The following is a 24566-nucleotide window of genomic DNA, read 5'->3' as shown; positions in this document are numbered from 1 at the left end:
AAACCGAAAGAAAAAAATGTATTAACCTAATGCTATATATAGCTTCTGTCAAGCTAGGGAATTGATTTCACTTTACTTACAAGCTATTAAGTTTGCCTTTTACTGTTTCATGGATTCTGGCAGAAGACATGAGACTCCTAGGTCAGAATCAGAGAACTTTACTACTCATGGCACAAAAGCAACATGAGCATTAGCATGTTTGCATCAGATCCCCATGGCCCCCATATTCCACAGAAATGAAAATGGACCCAAAAGAATGCTACTCACGCAGAGGCTATGCATCACAGCTAAGGAACACTGAGCTTGGGGAACCCATCATTTTATAATAAGCAGTAAGCAACCTGCTCTTTGTCCCAGAGGGAGACATTAACTCATCCCTCAAAGTCACTTGCTGCAAACAACCCTGAGAAACGGCCTGGGTAAAGAGCAGTCAAGGCCTTGCAGTCTTGACATACCCAGAAAGACATTCAGGGGCTATGGCAGAGTGCCTCTCAACAATCCACCCTTTGGCTTGACAAATTCTTGACCAAACTCAAATTTTTATGACTATGCTACTCATCAGCCTTTCTGATGACCAACAGAGGATGAGACTAGATGTGTTCAATTTGTCTCATACAGCACTTAATTAAGGCTACTATCAACAGGACTCCAAGCAGCAGAATGAGACCCAACTGCAGTATGAATCTCAACCATACCCACTGGGTCCCAGATTCAGCCAACTGTGAATAAGTCCCAAGGGGATAAGTATGTCCTATCTCAGACAGATAAGATGTAGTACAACCTGCACAAGAGAGTTTATAGCAACCTGCTGATCTTTGCTGTCATTGCAAACATTTACTGGGGGCAATAAATAGGCCAAAAAAGCAACCTCCATCTCCAGTGGAAACAGCCTGTGCCCACTTGCCCCAAATACAAACATAATCTGAAAGTGGCACACATCACTCCAGTTCCAAAATTGTTAAACTTGCACCTAGTAGTTGCAGCCTCAATCACCATACACGGCATTACCTAAGACTGCTCAGGGAACAGAAGTATATGAATTTGTATCATTAAGATTAAAACAAGGTTGTGCCAATCCACACGTTTATACACGAATTTAGGGGAGGGGAAATCTATGCTCAGGAGCTGCTACTGATGTGAGTCGGGCACAAGTGATGGAGCAGGACTGGCCATGTTCACATAGCACATAGAGGAGATGACAAACCTAGCAGCAGATCAGATTGCCAGCCACAGCTGCTGGTTGACTCAGGCAGACCATATGATTGTTTTGGCTGCTGTGCTGGATCTAGGATCAAAGATAAAATTAATTTTTCCCCTTCCTGCACCCTCCAGGGCCTAAGGTAAGGTGTTAGGGTTGAGGTTCTCCCTCAATAGCCCTGAAATTGATGTGTCCCATCCCAATACCTACAATTTCACCTATTTGCTAATCATCCTCTATTTACACCCAGACCTTTCTTTCATCTGGAAGAGTCAGGTCCAAGTGAGAAGGGCATTTTTACAAAGTTTACAAAGACCTATTATGTCCCCACCTTGGCCTGTATGGGCCAGTGTAGGACGACTTAGTAAGCAGTGAACTCAACCAAGTGGTTATCTTCACGATCTAGGACCACGTCTTTCCAACAAAACAATCCAGGGAGCTGGACCAAAATCAAAGTTTGAATCCCTTAAGCCCTTTCTGGCTGGGCTAGCATATGGAGCCTGAACCAACCAGGCTGATCTCAGGTTGCTGTTGGGGGAAGGAAGGATGCGCCATGCCCAGCAATGATCAGGGCAGAATCCTGAATAGGTCTATGTAATCTCCTACCTCTTTCATCTTATCATTTCACAGGAGGTAGCTAAGAGATGAAACCTTTCTGAGGATGGTCACATTCAGAGATCAAACTGCCCTACTAAGGTCTTTAGATCATTAACTCAGTCTTTTTTAATTAATTTTTGAAGAGGCCATTCCAGTGTGCTCACAAAACCAGATTCCTGTGGATGGTACAGAACGTGGAATGTCCACTGAATACTTTGACTGTTGACCTAATGTTGCTGCCCTCTGTGAAATAATGTGTGTAACTGTCAGACTGTAGATGATCTGGAAAGCCAGAAATATAACAGTTTAGTTTCAAGTTCACGTGCTATGGCTAGAGTTAGCTGATTAGACTTAAATAGCAAAAGCATAACCTGAAAAAGTATCAATAGTGATGAGGCACCAATGGGAGCACTGAGAACAGGATCCAAGGTCTGACATAGTCAGTTTGCCAGGAGTGGGTGGGGGTCCAGTGCAATGTGGACTCCTTTACCACAAGACAAATAAACCATTTCTGGGCAGAAGTTACAAGTCGGGTATACTGTGGTAGATTTTACATCAGAAACAAATAGTCCTTTATTGTGCTCCCAGTTTTAATGGTAAATGTGTTTTCTTTCCTATGCAATGGTGGCTCCAGGTAGCAATGGCAGCAATCTGGATGCTGCAGTCTTGATAAGCAGCTTGACTCCATTCAGACCCATCAGAGAATGGGCCTGGACTGTGTGCATCTACAGAAGTAACCCAGACTGTCATATTGGCAGCTGCATTTTATTCTTACAGTGTACAGTCCCAAAGAGTGGTACTTTAGTCTGCCAGCTGGTAGTCTTCCAAGTGGCGGATCAGAGAGGTAGGCCATCGGCAATAGCCTAAGAGTCAGTATAAATGTAGGAAGCTTCATCAAGAGGTCAGAGATTGGTCAGGGATATGAGGACTGCCTTGAATTCTGCCTTGAATGGAGTGACCACATCTGCTTTTGGTCTTACGTAGCCGGAGCTTGGATGAACAGCAGCAGAGGCCCAAAGACACCACCAGCTTTCAACTTCGGTGAACATATCAGTAACCTGGCCCAGGCATTAAGGGAAAGCACTGGGAACTGAGGCCCCATTGAGCCAGAAACTTTACTTCAGGTAGTGGAATGGACCATACGGTTTGTCCCAAAGGGGTAGTTGCCACTTTTTCTTGTAAACCTAAGATTGTGCTAGGTTGAAGCAACTTAGCTCTTGAATATACCATTTCCATTTGACCAGAGAGACTTGCTGGGTCCCTCCCATCTCGTTAGTCATTGAATCCTAGTAGACCAATGCCAGAATGTAAACATCAGATGTTCGAGTCACAAGTCTTCCCTGAGTCAGGCGTCCGGTTTCAACAAGCGCTTAGTAACCCCTAAGAGCAGCTCTTTTTAAAAAGGGGTGTACTGGATGGCTGAGTCTGGCAGGTGGTGCTGTCGTACTTGGAAACTGCCTCCTTGGGTGTTCAGCAGTCATGAAGTCTGTAACTTAAAGGTATGATTTTCCCTTTCTCTTCCTGGGATTCTATGTTGTTTCTGCTGGACCACTTGGGAGTAGACAGTACAAGTCATGTGGTAGTCCCTGAATGAGAATGTCTCCCTCTAGACTTGAAGAGCACTCACAGCATTCACCGTATACCATGTACAATATCAATACCAGTTACACATTCAGATGCGGGAGCCAAAACAATAAAAGCACACTGAATTGTGTAGGCATGTGTCAGGGCTACAGTAACAGTTATCAGAAGACTGCTATCACCTAGCAAGGAGCACAGGGAGTGCAGAATGGCAGGCAGAGAGGGGAGCAGTAGGAAAGAAATTTAAATGTTGAGCTTCTGTCTCTCCAACACACGGGACCCCTGTCCTTCTTCTTCCAGAAAGTCATGTGTCTGTCAATGTCCCACCTTTGTTTCTAAAACTGTCAAGAACTGTAAGAGGTCTAAGGTTTGATTTTGCCCTACTTACAAAGTAATAAGTTAGCCTTTTTTCATTTCATGGATTCTGGCAGAAGACATGAGACTCTTGGTCTCAAAGACAAAGGACTTTACCGCTCATGGCATACAAGCAGCATGAGCATTATGCCTGCCCCCCTCAACTTCCACAGAGGGTAACAAAATATGGACCTAAGTGGATACTCCACAAACAGCAGGTGTATGCTGCAGCTGAGGAACACTGTACTTGGGAAACCACTGTTTTGTAGCAAGCAGTAAACAAGCCTGCTATTCTTTCCAAAGAGAAACGTTACCTCATTCCTCAAGGTTGCTCGCTGCAAATACAACCCTAAGAAATTGCTCAGGTAAAGAGCGGTCAGGGTCTTGCATTTTTTACTGGTCAGACCAAGCAAGAACATGCAAGGACTCACAGGGTCCATGCCAAGTTGCCCATCCCAAAAGCTTGATGTTAATGGGTTTTTTTGGTAAATCTTAATTTAATTTTAGATTTAATATTTAACTTGATTTTAATTTAATATTAGTTTCTATAAGAAAATTATAAAGTCAGACGCCAGAAATCAATAACAATATAATAAATTTTAAAAGTTACCACAATTACCTGTAAAAACACACTAGGAAAGGAAAAAAAACACACTAGGGTTGACAATTTCATAGTTAGTCTATTAATGCTATAAAGGAATAGATAATTTCTATGCTATATTAACTCTTACAGAATAACATGGTTGCCTAATTCACTATATGAAGCTAGAATGACTCTGATGGAAAAAAATGGCAAAATAATTTGGCAAATAAAAATGGCATAATAATAGTGGAAAAACATTAATTTAAATAAAATCTAATCTCACTTATTAAAAATAGAAACATGAATTTTAATAAAAACATAAGCAATCTTAATTGAACAGAAATTAAGATAATCCCACATCATTAACAAATAGTTTTCCCTAGAAATGCAAAGAAGGTCTATTTCAAAATATATCACCATAATATATAATATGTGCAATAAGAAAAACTTTGTATTTATCTCAATAGGTAAAAAAAAAAAATTGATAAAACAATTATTTCTGATTTTAAAAACATAGAAAATTATAAAACTTTAAAGTTTTAAAAGAAAGTATGAACAGAAGGCACCATGTTATCTATTGAGAGATTGAATATAATAAAGATTTAAATTCTTAAATTAACCAATAGATTTAATATAATTCTAATTAAAACCCTACCCAGGCTCTTTAGAGAGGCAAGTTGGCAGGAGAAAAAGAACTCTAATGTTAGTTTGAAAGCATCAACAAGAACAAAAAGCGAAGAAATTTTGGGGGGAAAAAAGCAGCAGTGAAGAGGAAATTATCCTGTGAGATACTAGAACATACTATAAAGCAATAAATACTAAAACAGCATGGCCCTGCTACAAGAAACAGATAACGGTACAGAACAAATAGCTATAACATAGACCGTAACATAAATATAATGAATATAATAACTGACTAGCCACCTGATCAGCAAAGATCTGACTGGATCCCTACCTTCTGATGAAAACAATTTACAGATGGATTAAAAGTTTAGGGTAAGAGGAAAAACTTTGAGAAAGCTCCTGGAAAAGTTTAGTGAAATCTCTCACTCAGATTTGGGAAAAACTGTGTAAGTATAAAACATACATAAAAGAAAAATATGGCTACATAAAAATAAAAGCTTTCTGTATATTAAAGTTAGTATGAAATAAGAAAATATTAGAAAAGGTTTCCAACAAATAAGAGAAGTATTAGTATGAATTACTAAATATATATTACTGTTTAATATATAAAGTGCTCTTTCAAAATTAGAGAAACAATGAATACTTTTTAAAGAATAAACAATTAGGCAGTAAAACATACACTGGTAGGTATTACTCTGTAAAAGTAACTAATAAATTAATAATTTCCTTCCTACATCCTGTATTCATTTGTATTAAATACCTGGAAGAAGTAAAAAAAAAAAAAAAAAAAAAAATGTTGAGTAATACATTATAAAAAAGCAAATCCAGGGGCTGGCCCGGTGGCGCAAGTGGTTAAGTGCGCATGTTCCGCTGAGGCGGCCTGGGGTTCACTGGTTCAGATCCCAGGCATGCACAGACGCACCGCTTGGCGAGCCATGCTGTGGCGGCGTCCCATATAAAGTGGAGGAAGACAGGCACGGATGTTAGCTCAGGGCCAGTCTTCCTCAGCAAAAAGAGGAGGATTGGCAGATGTTAACTCAGGGCCGATCTTCCTCACAAAAAAAAAAGCAAATCCATATTATTGTTTTTATTATTAATTTCTTATTCCCAAGGTACACAATTTATATTTAAAGAGATATAGTCCAAATAAATCTACAGTTTTGTGTGTTTATTTGAAAAACCAATTTTTGTTTATATAAAACATGTATCTCATATTTTTTTATAGTATTTTGATATAATTTATATTCTAAAATCAAAGGCTAATCAGGACAAATATTGAAAGCACTTACATATTTTAGGAAAGGACTTAGACTACCAGCTCAGATATATTCAGTTTTTCAACACAGAGCACATTCTTTAATACACAATGTCTTCAAATATTAAAATTTTGTATTATAAGAAATTTCTGCTATTTCAACCACCATCTAGTTTTATAAACCACTTCTTTCACTACAGGCTACCATTAATGTACCTTGAAGTAGCCTTCTTCAGCAGCTTTTTAATCTCATTAATTTTACAAGTGTGCTTCTTATGGATAACCACAAATGCATCACAGCCATCTGGTGGTGGCTCATCAGCTGCAATCTAAAATTTCAAAGATTATATTTAGCTAAAGTAGTTGATAATTACAATATGATTCAAAAAACTCACACATTACTTTGATTAAAATAACTCAGCAACTACTATTAAGTTATTGCCCTAATTAAAGTAAAAAAATATCTATATGCAGGCAGAATCAAATATTTTAACAAAATCAACTTTATAGTAGGAAACACATGCTTCAAAGTTGTTGAAAAAGTTCCATTCAATTAAAATTTTAATTATAGTGCATTTCAATAGTGATTTTTCCTCATAATTTCCTTATCCCAAATAAAAAATAACATAATATATTCAATTATATTATAACCAATGATAACAACGACAATATAATCAACGATAGGCTATGGAACCAGGTATTATAAGTTTTTAGATCCTTTTGAACCAAAGACATTCACATTAAGATAGATTTATGTACATTACTAGCATGCTTCTTTGTCAAATATAGTTTGGGTAATTTTACATACCTGTTGAAACATCTGAATAGCTGGAGAGTATGCCCTTATAGAGAAAGCAAATTTTAAGAGATTGATATGTAAATCGTCTAAGAATTGTCCAGCTTTCTTCAGGATTAAGTTGTAATAAGAATAATCTGATTCTATAAAAAGAATTCAAAAGAAAAGAATGTTATTATTTCATACTCAACACAATGGCACATCTCTCACTGTAAAGCTAACTTAACATCATATAATCATATCTTAAGTTTGGTTATGGATAGTGTTAGAGAAAAATGGAAAATCAAGATCTCTGTTATATTAATTTCATTTATATCTTCCAGTGAAGTCCAAGCAATCAATACAAGACCAGGTGAAAATTATCTTGCCATTAAAATCTATTTGGAAGATGCCAGCATATCAGACCAATTCACTCCAAGGTTGTGAAGTTATAATACACAGAAAAGATACAGGGCCTACCTACAACTTAAGAGGAGACTAAGTATAGCACAAAAAAATTAAAGAACAATATGACAGCTAATACATTTTGAATTACATGTATGAATAAATTCTACTGAGAATTGGTACACATGGCCAAGCGTAATTAATGTGTCCAGAATACTTTACGAGACAGAATTTGAACCAGACCTTAAAGAACAAGAGAAATGTCTTCTTGTCTGGAACAAACTAACCTGAACTGCTGGTTCCCTCCTTTAAACCCATCTCCAAAGATTACATAGACACAAAAGAGAAGGATGAATCTGACAATTTAATTTAAAAACTCTTGGACACTCCTTGGGGGACAGAGTTCATTTGGATGGGAGAGGGCAGAAGAGAATGCCAGCCTAAGAGCTGAAGAGGGCCTGGTGGCTCTAATGGAGACAAGCAGGGAGAGAATGATCTTTTTTTGTCCCTTTCTTTTCTCTACACTGCTCTGAGTATAATCATTGTCTGCATGGTTGCCACTGTGTAAGAAAAATGCAGTACCATTCCACTGCCAGCTAGAGGTGGTAAGGTAACAACAGAGCAGCTCTAGAGTTTAGCTGGTACAGATATCCATAGGTTGGTCCCTGGACATTCCCTGGTCATTTCTTCTCTCCTTAGTCCTTGGCACTGGCTACCAACTGATGGAAACTTTTCACACAAAAGAACAGATTTGGGGTAGATCCAGAACAGTTACCCATAGATCCGAGTTCCCTGATGTGAAAAGGAAAGACAAAAGTGGCACGTAAGACCAGAGATTCTCCTTCTAGGAGGAAGAAAAAGGATGTTGACTGGAAGGAGACACTTGGGGGAGGCAAGGGAGACTGGATTGTTTGTTGATTGCTATAATGTTTACTACTTGTTTAAAAGGCACTGGGCTCTCCCTTGGTTCCTCTACTTACTGCAACCCATTCATGGTGCAGGTGTCATGTGGCAGTCTATGTTGTCCTATGTGAACCAGGGCTCAGGGAACCAGCACAAATATGTGGACATCATGGTTATTGCTTCTGCTTTGAGTAAAAGTCTTTTGTCTCTGATCCAGGGGTCTCATGTCTTCCGCAGCATTCATGAAACTAATCTGCTAGCATGCAAGTAGGGTAAAATCTCAGATCCTTCACAGTACTTGACAGATTTGACAACAAAGATGGAATGATAACCGATACATGGATTTTTGGAGGAGAAAAGGCCCAGCCCCACAGGCCAATTAACAGGATTTGAGGGAAGTCCTTGTAAATTGATAGCGGACATTATGACAAAATTCTATGGTCAATCAGTCAATAAATGCTCCTCCACTTTATAGCCTGTTAATGAAAAGAAAACAAGGGGGAGGTTACAGGCTAAGAACTGGGCAGTAGATTCACAAGCATTTGCCCAAATGATGTCTTAGTTGTTAACTCTCCTCCACGCAAATGGACTTCCTCATCAATTGTTCTGTCAGCTTCAAGTCCACTCCACTGTGCCAAGTACAAAGACCTGTCTTGGGTTACAGTAAGGTTTGTCTTGAGACAACAGGTACAGAGATGCACACCTAAGCCGAGGGAGAAAGGAAGGAAATTTGTGACCACCATGGTCAGAAGGCCAGCAAATCATTAGAACTTTGGTTTGCTTGGCAGATGAGAGGATGAAGCACATAATGCAGAACTACAACCACCTTATGATTCAATCACCCCTACAGTCTATCATGTCAACCTTACATCCTTTCAAAGATGACAGTAGAAAGACTCAGAGTTATTGTAGTGGGTCCGGGCTGATAAGAGAGCTACGGGCCACTCAAGAGATTCCCCTGGTCAGCTATAAAGTCTTCCAGCTCTGATCCAGAAGTCTCATGTCACATGTCATATGTGTATCTGATCTTTGAAACCGTGAGAAGCTAAGTTTTTAGCTTGCAAGTAGCATAAAAATCTCAGCGACTTTACAGCTCTTGATAAAAAGGTCAGACATGAGATGACCAAAAAACAGGGAACAGGGGGATATGAAAATATTTCTGAAAGAACTGAGGAAAGAACCAAAAAACCTAGAAAATACAGACTAAATTAGAAATAACACAAGAATAAAAAGACAGCATGGAAAACAGAGTAAAAGAAACAGAGAATATGCAGGGAAAATGTGAAGAAAATGAAACAGAAATAAAAAGAAGAGGAGAAGATGAAAAAAAAGACTTGAGAGAAATGACAGATACAGAAGTCAGGCAAAGGAGATCTACAATATATATAATTGTAACCCTAAAGTGGAAAATCAAGGGACTAGAACCGAATGAACAAAGAAAACTATAACCCAAGAAAACTCTCCAGAATTAAAAGGAGTAATGAATCTACACATCTAAGAATAAAGACTCAGAATGGTCAGCCCTGCAACATTTTCTAGTAAAACTATGGGACCCTAAAGTTAAAAATCTGAAGTTTAACATTCACACATAAATAGTTATGTATGTGAAGAACTCAAGGCCCTTATTCCTAGGAGTTATTCATGAGGTGTCAACGAGAGAGCAAACTTTATATAACCAAGAAATAATTGAAGAAACTGCAGCATAAAGTTTGATGGTGAGCTCTGACTATACTTAACTGTAGAAATAAGACTAAATTAAGGAGTTAAGATTTACAAAAGACTGTAAATGTTGTATGCTCTGGTGATACGGAAAATATACCACTAACAAAAATGCTACAACAGGGAAATTAGGTGGAAAGTAAAACAAGCTCAGCAATTCCTCATCAATATCAGCTGGGAATAAAAGAATATCATTGAAGCCAACAAAGCAAGTGGTAGAGGATTATGCATACTTATGCATACAAAGATAAAGACTAAGAATACTTGTAGGGGCCAGCCTGGTGGCGCAGTGCTTGAGTTTGCACGCCCTGCTGTGGCAGCCTGGGGTTTGCCAGTTTGGATCCCAGGCACAGACCTACACACTGCTCATCAAGCCACACTCTGGCGGCATCCCACATACAAAATAGAGGAAGACTGACACAGATGTTAGCTTAGGGACAATCTTCCTCAAACAAAAAAAAAGAGGAAGACTGGCAACAGATGTTAGCTCAAGGGCAATCTTCTTCACCAAAAAAAAAAAAAGAAAGAATATTTGTGAACTAAATCAGATGGTGGTGAGGGGAAGAAAGGATCACTAGTCATTTCAATACTGCTTATAGGGAACCAACAGAGACTATCTAAAGAAAGAGGAGGCTAACAACTTAGGGCCTTCACACATTATTGCTTTGGGATGAACTGCAGGAGGGTAGGGGGTGCATGTTAAGCCAACTTCTATTCAGCAAATCTCAGCTTAAATGTCATTTGTTTTAGAAAGAGTTTTCCCTGACCTCCTAAGATCCTGCTATACACTCTGATGAGACTCTATACCATCTCTAGATCAAGGCTCAAAACTGTAATTAAAAATATTTGTATAATTACTTGCTTAATGCTGTCCTTTCCATTAAGCTATAAACTGTGAAGGCAGGAATCTTTTCTAGCCTTTCAATGGTACCTTTCCATTCTTGACACACAAAATAGGTATTCAATACATTTTTCGAATTAATATTTAAGAATTGAATAGGTCTCTTCATTCTAGGCAGTAATACTTTTCTAGTCCAGTAACTTTAAAGAGTCATCATATGAGAGTAGGTGTGCATATTCACTCTTACTTCTTTAACAACCTATAGGTGACTTCTCAGGAAGTTATGGTGAGTTTCCCCACAAGAATCAAAAAGTAATGCAAATAAGATTCACCTTCAACAGTAAAAGCAATTCACAAAACAGATCAGAGAAGAGATGTTATCTTTAAAAAAACATAATAGCTATAGGGCCAACAAGAAAATAGCCAAAATTAGTGTAATAACATATCTAAAATAAGACTACCTCAGTCAAAAGGGGACTGGTTATCCATGAAAACAGAGAAGAGAGTCAACATAAACAAATGAGAGTAGTGTGTGACAACAGACATCAAATTTTGTCAAGGTCACTGTTAAGGTTGTCTCTAATATAGTGACGGATGCAGGATTCAAGGGTTTATAGAAAGGAAACATCTGTAACTAAGGCTTAGTTACATGATTGTCTCAATCATGAGATGGATGCATTGGACTGATGTTTTAAAACAACTAACTTCATGCTCACCAACTAACCTGCTGATGATAATTTTACCCTTTCAATATCCTTCCTTTATCTTCAACCTCACCTTTTACTCTATTTTTGCCTACTGGAATTTAAGATATATAAATCACTCTCATCTTCAAAAATGGAGAAAAAAGCAGCAGTAGCCTTCAGTCAGCTACTGATTCATCTTATGTGCTTCACAGTCAATTCTGAAAGACTTAACAATACTTATATCGACTTCCTCAACTTCTAGTCATGGCTCAACCTACTGTAGTTTTGATTTCCATACCAGTGAAATCGCTCTCACCAAAGCCACCAATAATTTTTCTGTTGTTAAAAGCTTAATATTCATATTACTTCATCTGTCTATAGTATTTGATAACATCTGTCACTTACCACTTAATATTTTCCTGGCTTTCATGACATCACACTTTCCAGGTTTTCACACCTACCTCTACAGCACTCCTTAGGTCTCTATTCTGTGTCTTCCCCCGGTTATAGTTTAAACATTGGTGTTCTTTAGGGTTCTGCCCTTGGGACCTATTTTCTTCTCATTCTATACCTTCTCCCTATAACTTCAATTACCTTCTTGAGTTGATAACTCCCAAATCCTACTCTTTAGCCTAGATTCTTTTTTTTCCCCCTAAATCTCTTACTCATATATCAGCTTATTGGCTATCTTTACTTGGATATTCCACAAGCATTTCAAATGTGACACATCCAAACTGCAATCATCTTCCTATCCCAAACCCACTTTGAGTTAGCAATGTCATAACATTTTCTGACAATCTTTCCATTGAAATATACAAGCAACTTGACTTGTGTAGAAACCATTAATATCCTCAAGGACCTGAGAACGAGATTCTTAAATGCTGAGCATGTGGAGAAGTAAAAATAAATAGGGACTTGGGAGTCAGAAAAATCTTGGCTGACATTTCCAACTCACCATACAAAACTAGACAGGTTAGCTAATATGATGCCATTTGAATCTTGAGGCATCAATAAATACATAACTCTGTGGCAGAACCACATAAAATGGTTAAGAAACAGGGAATTCAATGTTTAAAAGGTCTTACTTTGCTGGCACATAAAGTGTTATCACTAAATGGCATGAAACTAGTAACTGAATTAAAAAAATTAAATGTTCAATATTTACAACTTTTTTAGGCAAGTAGATCACCGGAATTACTCCTCAGTAAAGAGTGTTTAGAGGGTCTCATGGAAATTCGATAACCTAAAAAATTACCAGTAACTGAGGATATAAAACGTTTCCTCTAGGATAATGTCTTGAAAACAAATTCAGTAAAATCTGATAGTTGTTAACATATTTAATTCCTATACACCATTCTTTCCTACACCTAACAAGGTCAGCAATGACCCAGCATATGCATCTGACTCTCACCACTCTAAGTTCAATAGAATTATATTTTCATTGTTAGTAATTCTTATTTAACACAATTTCTTTTAGGTTCAACCCTGAAATACACATACCTCCTACAGTATATGCTTAAAGTAGAGCTTAGGTATTCCTGAGCTTAAATTCCAACTTATTAATGATCTGCCACCAGCTTGTCCAGGTATGCCATTTCATTAGGTAAAAAATACGCTGATATATTTAATAAGAGTTCAAAATTTACAAGAGTAATTTCCAACATTGTTTTTCCAATGGAAAGTGGCACTGAATAAGGCCATAAAGCATGTACTGAGAACAACAGATTTGGGCTAGATATACTCAGGATTTTAGGTGTGAACCAGGAAATCTGGTGTTGGATTTTTTAACTATCATGAAAACCTGACATATTAATCTAGCCTATTCTTACCTCAAATACCAAAACTAAAATCACCAGGACAAATATAAAGGCAACAAACAACAATTTCCCATTGATTTGAAAATAGATTTCTAAGTGGCCAAAGGTCCTCTGCACATTTCCTTCCTGTCTCTTCTGCTCTTCTCCCTTCCCTACCAGCTGGCTAAATCCTATCATCCAAACTCAACTCCAGCATTCACCACTGGAAAGGCTGCCCTGCTCTCTCTGAAATACTGACTAGGTGCCTTTTTTATGTGCTCCCGTGTTATGCATATCCCTATTAAAGCTCTTATCACCTAACAGTACACTTAGCTGTCTTGCTGTGTCCATCATACTACAAAGTCCAGAGAACACAGATCACATTTATTCATCTTTGTATTCCCAGGATCTAAAGCAGTGCATAGTATTTCTTGTGACTCAAATAATGATTGTTAAATAAGCTTTTCAGTACAATTTTTTTGACAGAGCAAAATTTACCTGTTTTTGGAAATATTTCGGTTTAAAATATCATTAAAGGCATGTTTGTTCTCTTTATTTTTTTAAACCTATCTCATGAAATCATAAAATTGCTGAACTTCAAGGACACTTGAGCCAAACAGATTCCAGTAAAAGAACACTTAAAACATTCAAAACTGTTGTTTATCATACATTTACACTCAGGGATAAAATCATAAACTCTTTAATCACCACAGTAAAGAAGTTTTCTCTATGTCTAAAAGGCTAAAGAATTCCCTCTTGAGGGATTCCATGTTAATATAATTTATTCTATTCTCTGTAGAGATAGGAAAATAACTAATCTTTCTTTATAATAATTAATAATCGACCTTTTGGTCTCGGCCGCTAAAACCTAATTTCAGTATCTTTAATCTACTGACCTTCTCTGAGAAACACATTAATAAATACTTGTTCATTCTAAAGATATTTATATGTGCATGTGTGTATATACATATATATACACACACACACACATATATATACATTCTCATATATATTAAAAAAGTAGGAATGACTAACTCCATTTTCTAGATAGTGAAATGAAAGCACACAGGTTACCTGACTTGTTGAGGGTAAGTATTAAAAATCTCTTTAAGAGTTTAAGAGTAAAAGCAGTCTGGCAAAAAAAAATTCAGTATTACTAGATGCAGAACTAATATTATTTCAAAGAAATCTAGGTAAAAAGAAAACCATAATTCAACAATTTCTACTTCTTGATTATAATGCAATATCCAAACATTGCTAATTATATGAGTTTCCTCATAATAAAGTATCAAAGCCTTATATTTTTGGAAATGGATGCTCAGAATAGTTTCCATTAAAACAACTTTCAAATTAGTATTTGGATTTACTAATCCAATTAAGCATTTACATTTAACCTTTACCATTAAAAACAATAAATATACCCAATGTATGCACATAAATACAAATCTTATAAGTTAAAATAGACATATCACCTACCTGTTTGCTTATAAATTGCTAATTCTTTCACAGTTTCCAAAAACTGCCAAAATTTTTCATTACTTTCTTCTGCCATAAATTCACTATTAAAAAAAAAGTAATCAGTTACTAGATAGAAATGAAAAATGGTTTAGATACTATAAACTGTATTTTAGAACCAAATTATAACATATGGTAAAAACAAAAAGCTCTAAAAACTAATGTCAAGTTACTGATTTCCATTTATAATAACACAGAAAGAGAACAAATTGATGACTCTTACCTGAGGTATCATTTTCAACTACAAGCATATAATCATGACCAGAAAAGACTGCATGAGAAATTATTTCTGAATTTTCCTCATTACTTGCTACAACTAAAAAATGGATAATTTATTTTGTTTCTCCATGTGAAATACCACTGAGAAGTATAATTTAATGGCAATGAAGAGAGTGTTAAAGGCAAAAAGAAAAAAAAATAAAATAAAACAGACTGCCTGTTTTTCACAAAAACTGATTCTATAAACACTTTCGAAAAGTCATATCACTTATTATTTTTACTTAGCTACTTATTTGTGGACAAAATCTATTATTTAAAACAAACTACCTTAATAATAAAAAAATTAATAGGAAGTCAGTGTATCACATTAGGTCTTTTGCCTTGAAGACCAAAGAAACTTCTATTTTTCCACAGAGTACAGGTAAGAAAAAATGGCCAAAGCCATTTAAAATCTTTTGGAAACAATGAAATAAGTGAAAGGTTATTCAGCCCTGTATAGAACAAAGTGCAAGACATCTAAAACAAGTAGATTCAACTATTTGAACCAGAAAGAAAACAGCCACCAAATAGATGGTACAGACTCTTTGTTATCGCCCACCTTATCTTTCTCTCTAGCCTTGGTAAACTTCAACTAATGCATAATATAAATGGAAAGTGTTGAGGATATCCAAGACACATGCAGAGTAACACCGTTGTGAGTCTGAAATGGTCACCAAAGGGGGAAAAGGAGGTGAGAAAAACTGATTAATTCATCAACATAAAGATGACAAGCATAGGAATTTAAAGCAATAAGTAACTTGACAACAACTCTTGCTATTAATGGCATCCAACTCAACGAAAAAGAAAAGAAGCTAAAAGCAGAGGAAGCAAAGGGAAACACTAAATAGGATGTGACCTGAAAAGGGCAGGGATGGTACAAAACCTAAAGAAAAGCAGGGAGCAACATTTAATACCCAAGTGACTTGACGAAACAACTATAGACGTGCTCGTATACTGTGCAACCAAAGGTAAAACACTTCTTCCACATGCCAGAATGCATACATCTAAGTATGATCCTTCATACTTAAGTGATCACTTTAAGAAAGTATTCACTTACATTTATTCCTTCAATATACCACTGCTCTAAGCACTTTTGGAACTCTTCTGGAATTACTTTCAGGGCAATTTGTCAGTAACTCATCATTAATCTTAGAGAAGGAAATATCTTTGAGAGACCATCTAAATCAGTGCCTCACCTGCCAAAAGATAAGATATTACCTTTGGTCACAGTTTAAAAAAGGGAAAACCCCAAAAAACTGCCATTTCCAATTTGTTCACTTGTCTTATACAATATTTAGTTCCAAATAACAATGTTTCCCCCAAAAAATTCTACCACAGAGAAAAAAAATTATTTCTATAGAGGGTGTTTTTATATGTACTAAAGAGCATGACAGTAATTATAAGTGGAATTCCAAACAATATTTTCACCAAGAGCAACAGCAGTGGAATGAATGCAGTTTAAATGTATAAGTTAGGGTATATGTGTTGTAAAAATTTAAGCTCATCAGCCTATAATCATCCCTAGTAAACAGTACTAAATTATAAACTTCTTGAGGTAAGGGACATACCTTATTCATCTTTGTTTCCTACACAGTAACCATCAGAGGGCCATGCTCAAATGCTTACAATAAAGATTATTACAAAAGTATTGACCAAATGTTATGAGAACATAATATGTTTGTTTTATCAGGGGAAAGGATCAGGCAAAGAGAGAGTAATATGTCCACAAATAAGGTATCAATGAGGAAAAGATTGTAGTAGAGTGTTATATTACTTTCCTAGGGCTATCACAATAAGTTACCACAAACTTAGTGGCTTAAAACAAGAGAAATTTATTCTCTCACAGTTCTGGAGGCCAAAAATCTGGATTCTATTTTTTGTCAAGGTAAACACAACAGGTTCCAGAGGTTAGAATGTGGATTTGTCTTTTGCAGAGGCCACCTTTCAAGCCACTACATTCCAGTCTCTGGCTCCCTAAAATCCACGTTTGTCCCATATACAAAATACATTCACCCCATCCCAACATCCCCCAATGTAATCTCAACCCACTATAACATCATCTCTAAATCCAAAGGCTCAAGTAAATATCATCAGAAGTCTCAAATCTCATCATGTAGATCATCTAAACAAGGTACGAGTGAGACCCTGGCTATGATCCATCCTGGGGCAAAATTCTTCCCTGTATGTGGAGCTGTGAAACTAGAAAACAAATCTGCTTCCAAAATGCACTGGTGAGACAGGCATTCCTCCAAATTCCAAAGACAGACATCCCAATTTCAAAAGGGAGAAATTAGAAAGAATGAAGGAGTCATCTGTCCCAAGCAAGTGTCAAATCCAGCAGAACAAATTCTATTAGGTTTCAAGCCCTGAGCATAATTCTCTGTGGCTTATGGCTTATTGCTCTACCCTCTGTGCTGCCTGCCAAGGCTCTGCCCTTAGTGTTATTCTTCCTTTTCCTTGAAGGGTAGCACTTTTTTTTTTTGGTGAGGAAGACTAGCCCTGAGCTAACATCTGTTGCCAATCCTCCTCCCTTGGCTGAGGAAGATTGGCCCTGGGCTAACATCCGTGCCCATCTTCCTCTACTTTATATGTGGGACACCTGCCACAGCGTGGCTTGATAAGCAGTGCATAGGTCCGCACCCAGGATCCGAACCTGTGAACCCCAGGCTGCAGAAGCGGAGCGGGTGAACTTAACCACTACATCATCGAATCAGCCCCAGGGTAGCACAGGCTTGCAGCCAAGTAGTTCTATCTGTCAATTTCCTGCCTATACAATTGTGGAAGTCTGACAGCCTTCTCTCTTTTCATCCTGTCTCTGTCCCTTCTGAGCCAAGCTGGCAGTGTTTCTCCTGATACAACATAATCAAAATCCTTGTGTGTCTCTCGTGTATCTCAGCAGGGTCATGCTATTACACAAGGATCCTCAACAGATCCTTCCTAGATAAGCCCATCTCTGTTCCTGGCTTCTGCTGAGATAGATGAGTGGATCCATGAGCCACACACCTAACCTACACAGCAAAACATCTGGCCTTCTTTCCAGAGCATGCATTCTCAACAATGAGTTTCCTAATTTTTAGCATCCTCTGCAATCTGAATAGGCTGAGACCCTCCCAAATTATCAAATGCTGATTCCTTTTTCTTTAACAGTTCCTTCTTCAATTTCTCTCTTTCTTCTTGCATTTTACTATAAGCAGTAAGGAAAAACCAGGTGACATCTTTAATACTTTGCTTGGAAATCTCCTCGGCTAACTATCTAAGTTCATCGCTTGCAAGTTCTGTTTTCCACACAACTTTAGAATCCAACTCAGCCAGTTTTCTGCCACTATATAACAAGAGTCATCTTTCTTCATTTCCAATAACACATCCCTCATTTCCTTCTGAGTCCTTGCCAGAAGTGCCTTTAATGTTCATATTTCTACCAACATTCTATTCATGATGATTTAAGTATTCTCTAAGATGACAGAAGCTTTTTCGACCAGGCTCACTTTCTTCTAAGTCTTTACCAGAATCACCTTTAATGTCTATATTTCTGCCAACAGTCTTCTCAAGACAATCTAAGCTGCTTCTACCAAATTTCTCAAAACTCTTCCACCTTCTGCCCCATTCAACAGCTATTTCTACATTTTTAGGTATTTGTTACAGCAGCACCCACTTCAAGTTACCAAATCTGTATTAGTTTCCTAGGGCTGCTGTAACAAATTACCAAAAACTTGTTGACTTAAAACAACAGAAACTTACTGTCTCACAGTTTGGAGGCCAGAAGCCCAACATCAAGGTACTAGTAGGGCAATGCTCCCTCCAAAGGCTCTAGGGGAGAATTTTTCTTTGCCTCTTCCAGCTTCTGGAGGCTTCTGGTGTTCGTTCATTGGCTTGTGGCTACATCAATCCAATCTCTGCCTCTGTTCACATGGCCTTCTCCTTCTTGTCTGGGTCTTCTCCTCTGTCTCTTAAAATGGCACTGGATTTAGCACCCATCCAGATAATTCATGATATCTTATGTCAAGACCCTTAACTTATATTCACAATAGCCAAGACTTGGAAACAACCTAAGTACCCATCAAGGGACAAATGGATAAAGATGATATGGTACATATACACAATGGAATACTACTCAGCCATAAGAAATGATGAAATCCAGCCATTTGTGACAACACGGATGGACACTGAGGGTATTATGCAAAGTGGAATAAGTCAGAGGGAGAAGGTCAAATACCATATGATCTCACTCATTAAGTAGCAGATAACAACGACAAACAAACACATAGAGACAGAGACTGGACTGATGGTTACCAGAGGGGAAGGGGGGAGGGAGGAGGGTGAAAGGGATAATTAGGCACATGTGTGTGGTGATGGATTGTAATTAGTATTTGGGTGGTGAACATGATGTAATCCATGCAGAAACAGAAGTATAATGATGTACACCTGAAATTTATACAATGTTATAAACCAATGTTACCACAATAAACACACACACACACACACACACACACACACACACACACAAAGACCCTTAACTTTACATCTGCAAAGATCCACTTTCCAAATAAAGTAACATTCACAGGTTCAGGGGTTAGAATGTGGACATATCTTTTTGGGATCTGCCATTCAATCCACTACAAGCGATGAGATTGGTACAACAGACTGCAGCTAGATAGTGAAGGACCTTTAAGGAGCATTCTACAGAGTTCCAGCTCTAAGACTCTTGAGGCAAGTAGAAATCAGGACAACACTGCAACTACCAGTCTAGTGTTGCAAGAAGCTAGGCTGATTTGGAACTGAGTACGGGATCAGATCCATGCAAGCTCTGGGAGAAACTAGGGAAAAGATAGAGGAAAGGAACATATTTAAGCTAGAATCTTTTATTCAAGTAAAACTGTTTTATTACATCTGATATGAAAGAAATAGAAACGATCATAAGAGACTACTATGAACAATTATACACCTACAAATTGGAGAACCTATAAGAAATGGATAAATTCCTAGAAACATACAACCTACCAGGATTGACTCATAAAGAAACAGAAAATCTGAACAGATCAATTACTAGTAAGGAGATTGAATCAGTAAGGAAAACCTCTCAACAAACAAAAGTCCAGGACTAGACGGCTTCACTGGTGAATTCTACCAAACATTTAAAGAATACGAATTCTTCTCAAACTCTTCCAAAAAACAGAAGGGGAAGGAATACTTCCAAACTCATTTTATGAGGCCAGCATTACCCTGATACCAAAACCAGACAAGAACACCACCAGATAATTACGCCAATATCTGATGAACATAGACGCTCGATCCTCAACAAAATATTAGCGAACCAAATTCAACAACACATTAAAAGGATCATACACCATAGTCAAGTGGGATTTATTACAGGAATGCATGGATGGTTCAACATCTCCAAATCAATGTGAAACACTAACAAAATGAAGGATAAAAATCATATGATCATCAATAGATGCAGAAAAAACATTTGACAAAATTCAATACCCATTTATGATAAAAACTCTCAACAAAGTGGATATAGAGGGAATGTACCTCAACACAATAAAGGCTATATATGACAAGTCCATAGGTAATACCATAGCTAACAGTGAAGAGCTAAAAGCTCTTCCTCCAATATCAGAAACAAGACAAAGATGCCCACTCTCACTACTTTTATTCAACCTAGTACTTGAAGTCCTAGCCAGAGCAATTAGGCAAGAAAAAGAAATAAATGGCATCCAAATCAGAAGGGAAGAAGTAAAACCATCACTATTTGCAAATGATGTAAAATAATATATAGAAACCCTAAAAGAGGCCACCAAAAAATGGTTACAACTAACAAATGCAGTAAAGTGGCAGGATACAAAATCAATAAACAAAAATTTGTTTTGTTTCTATACACTAATAAGAATTATCAGAAAGAGAAATTAAGAAAACAATTCTATCAGGAAAAAAAAAAAAAACCTAGGAATAAATTTAACCAAGGTGGTGAAAGACCTGTACACTGAAAACTATAACACACTGATGAAAGAAACTGAAGACAGAAATAAATGGAACGATACTCTGTGCTCACAGATTGGAAGAATTAACTTTGTTAAAATGTCAGTACAACCCAAAAGCAATCCACAGATTCAACGCAACCCCTATCAAAATTCCAATGCCATTTTTCACAGAAATAGAACAAACAATCCTAAATTTGTTTGTAACCACAAAAAACCTCAATTAGCCAAAGCAACCTTGAGAAAAAACAAAGCTAGAGACATCAGATTCTCTGATTTCAAAGTATATTACAAAGCTATAATAATCAAAACAGTATGGTACTGGCATAAAAACAGACACATAGATCAATGAAAGAGAATAGAGAGTCCAGAAATAACCCACGTATGTATGGTGAATTAATTTATGACAAAGGAGCCAAAAACACACAAGGGGGAAAGGACAGTCTCTTCAATAAATGGTGTTGGGAAAACTGGACACTCACACGCAAAAGAATGAAACTGGACCACCGTCTTACACTATACACAAAAAACAACTTAAAATGGATTAAAGACTTGAAACTAAGACCTAAAACGATAAAACTCCTAGAAGAAAACATAGGTAGTAAGCTCCTAGACATCATTCTTGGCGATGATTTTTTGGATTTGATAGGAAAAGCAAAGGCAACAGAAGTAAAAATAAACAAGTGGGACTACATCAAACTAAAAACTCTGCACAGTGAAAGAAATCATCAACAAAATGAAACGGCAACCTATCTAAATGGGAGAAAATACTTGCAAATCATATATCTGACAAGGAGTTAATATCCAAAATATACAACTCAATAGCAAAAAAAATGATCCAATTAAAAAAATGGGCAGAGGATCTGAATAGACATTTTTCCAAAGAAGACATACACATTGTCAACAGGTAAATGAAAAGGTGCTCAAGGGCCACCCCTGGTGGCCTAGTGGTTAAGTTCAGAGTGCTCTGTTTCAGCAGCCATGCTCAGGAACCAAACCCAGACCCACACCACTTGTCTATCAGTGGCCATGCTGTGATGGCGGCTCACATACAAAATAGAGGAAGACTGGCAACAGATGTTAGCTCAGGGCGAATCTTCCTCAGCAAAAAAAAAGAAAAAGAAAAGGTGCTCAAGATCATTAATCATCAGCGAAATGCAAATCAAAATTACAATGAGATACCACCTCACACGTGTTTAGAATGGCTATTAGCAAAAAGACAAGCAATAACAAGTGTTCACGAGGATGTGGAGAAAAGGGAACCCTGTACACTGTTGGTGGGAATGTAAAGTGGTGCAGCCACTATAGAAAACAGTATGCAGGTTCCTCAAAAAATTTTAAAAAGAACCACCATATGATCCAGCAATTCCACTTCTGGGTATTTATCCAAAGGATGTGAAAACACTAACTTGAAAAGATATGAGCACTCCTATGTTCACTGTAGCATTATTTACAATAGCCAAAATATGGAAACAACCTAAGTGTCCACTGATGGATGAATGGATAATGTGGCATATATATACAATGAAATATTAATCAGCCATAAAAGGAGAAGGAAATCCTGCCATTTGTGACAACATGGATAGCCCATGAGGGCATTATACTAAGTGAAATAAGTCAGACAGAGAAAGACAAATATCATATGATCTCGCTTATATTAGAATCTCAAAAAAAAAAAAAAAGAAAAAAGCTCATATACAGAGAACAAATTGATGGTTGCCAGAGGCAGGCAGACAAGTGGGTGAAATAAGTGAAGGTGGTCAATAGGTACAAACTTTCAATTATAAAATAAATGTCATCGGGATATAATGTCCAGCACGGTGACTATGGTTAACAATATCATGATATTCATTGTACTACACCATTTTATACACGGGACTTGAGCATCAGTGGATTTTGGTATCTGCAGGGGTTCCTGGAACCAATCTCCCACGGATATGGTGGGATGACTGTATCTTAAAGTTGCTAAGAGAGTAGATCTTAAAAGTTCCCATCACAAGAAAAGAAAATTTTTCTAACTATATATGGCGAAGGTTGTTAACGAGACTTATTGTGATGATCATTTCACAATATATACAAATATCTAGTCATTATGTTGAACACCTGAAACGAATACAACGTTATGTCAATTATATCTCAATTAAAAAAACACTTTTAGTACATTATATATGAAACGTAATGTGGGTGACAGAGTCTCTTTTTAGGACCATAAGCTGTTGCTTCGTGAACGGACAAAAGCAACTGGCGTGAAAACTTCATGTTGGCTAAAGGAAAGAGCTTTCAAATTTTAACTACTGAAATAGAGCAAAATTCAATAGCTACAGGTTTTGTTTCTGCACGGTAAATGATACGTTATGAACTAACTCCAGTGGAGGAGTTTTGGCAAGAGATAATAACGTGCGGGAAAGTGTCTTCTCCACAGGAAGCCTAGGAGCTGACCCAATGATGTTATCATTACGAAACTAGCTGCTTCAAGTACCATTTTCCTAAAAAGAACTGCCTACATCAATTGAAGTGCTTGCATTAAACGCCACATTCCACCTCCCATTCTTCCTTTTCTTTCGTAAATGCTAACAAAATCTAAAAGAATTAAACAAAAGCCCCTCAATTTTAAAAACCGTGGATGAGGCAAAGGAGGAACTGCGGGGGAAAAGAACTGCAAGCTGAGTGCTGCGCGCGGGGTAGCAGCGGAGGTGATGCTCGAGGGCCAAGCACGAGGGCGCCTGGAGCAGCGGTGCAAGGATCCCGCGCCCGGGGCCGGCGAAGAGTCGGCGTCCGAGGGGCCCTCAGGGTCCCAGCGCGCCCCTGGCCCCGCCGGACCTTCCCTCCGCGCTGGGCTCGCCAGACGGTCCGGCCCGCACCCACCTGGCCTCCAGCAGCAGCGGGGTCTCGGGCCACTTCGCGGCCAAGTGGGCCGTCACCGCCTTGGACGCGGAGGCCGTCCCAAAGCCGAGCAGCAAGAGCCACAGCGTCGAGGAGCCCAAGAGCAGCCGCGCCACATTGGCTGCCTTTGCCATCCCGCGGAGAGGGAAGCGCGAGCCCCTCGGACCCGGCGCCCACAGCCCGCAGCCGCCACGCTACAGCCAGCTCCTCCCGCCGCGCGGACGCCCACTTCCGGTGGGGGGAGCTCGAGTCCGTTACTCTGGACGGGGCTTGGCTTGCGCCAGGCGCATGCGCGTCCCGCTCTGGCGCCGTCCTGGGCGCCCCCGCCGGCAGACGCGATCCCAGCACTGAGCCACGTAGGTGCGCGCGGCGCCGGGATGCGGAGCGGAGTGGCTGATGCTGGGACGCGTCGGCAAGCGGGACCTCCCGTTCTCAGACAGAGGTTGTGGGGCATAGGGCGGGAGGGGGGGCTCCCCGAGACCGAACTGGGATTGCGGCCGGCTAAGGCAGGCTGGAGATGCCAAAATCTGGAAGCGAAGGCTGGAACCAGTGTGCATATTATCCGCGTTTACACAGGCCGAAAGTAAGGCCCATTAGAGTTCAAGGACCTACGTC

At 38.3% G+C, this 24566-nt stretch overlaps 1 protein-coding gene across 2 annotated transcripts in view; it reads right to left on the bottom strand.

Annotated features, from left to right (window-relative positions):
- UGGT2 (UDP-glucose glycoprotein glucosyltransferase 2) overlaps positions 1–24163 on the bottom strand; it is a 189658-nt gene extending 165495 nt beyond the window's left edge. For both annotated transcript variants that reach the window (XM_087435913.1, XM_004423119.3), the window contains exons 1-4: positions 23934–24163; positions 14794–14876; positions 7001–7131; positions 6409–6521 (exon numbers count right to left, since the gene is read on the bottom strand). In XM_087435913.1, the coding sequence (XP_087292039.1) occupies positions 6409–6521; positions 7001–7131; positions 14794–14876; positions 23934–24085 (479 nt within the window). In that variant the 5' untranslated portion in view covers positions 24086–24163. The remainder of the gene's footprint in view (positions 1–6408; positions 6522–7000; positions 7132–14793; positions 14877–23933) is intronic.
- Between the last annotated feature and the right edge of the window lie 403 nt (positions 24164–24566).

This window comes from Ceratotherium simum, chromosome 10, assembly GCF_057802395.1.
Source record: "Ceratotherium simum simum isolate JZ-2026a chromosome 10, ASM5780239v1, whole genome shotgun sequence".
Lineage (NCBI taxonomy): Eukaryota > Metazoa > Chordata > Mammalia > Perissodactyla > Rhinocerotidae > Ceratotherium > Ceratotherium simum.
The sequence above is the reverse complement of the archived record's forward strand: the minus strand, read 5'-3'. Positions and strand labels throughout refer to the sequence as shown.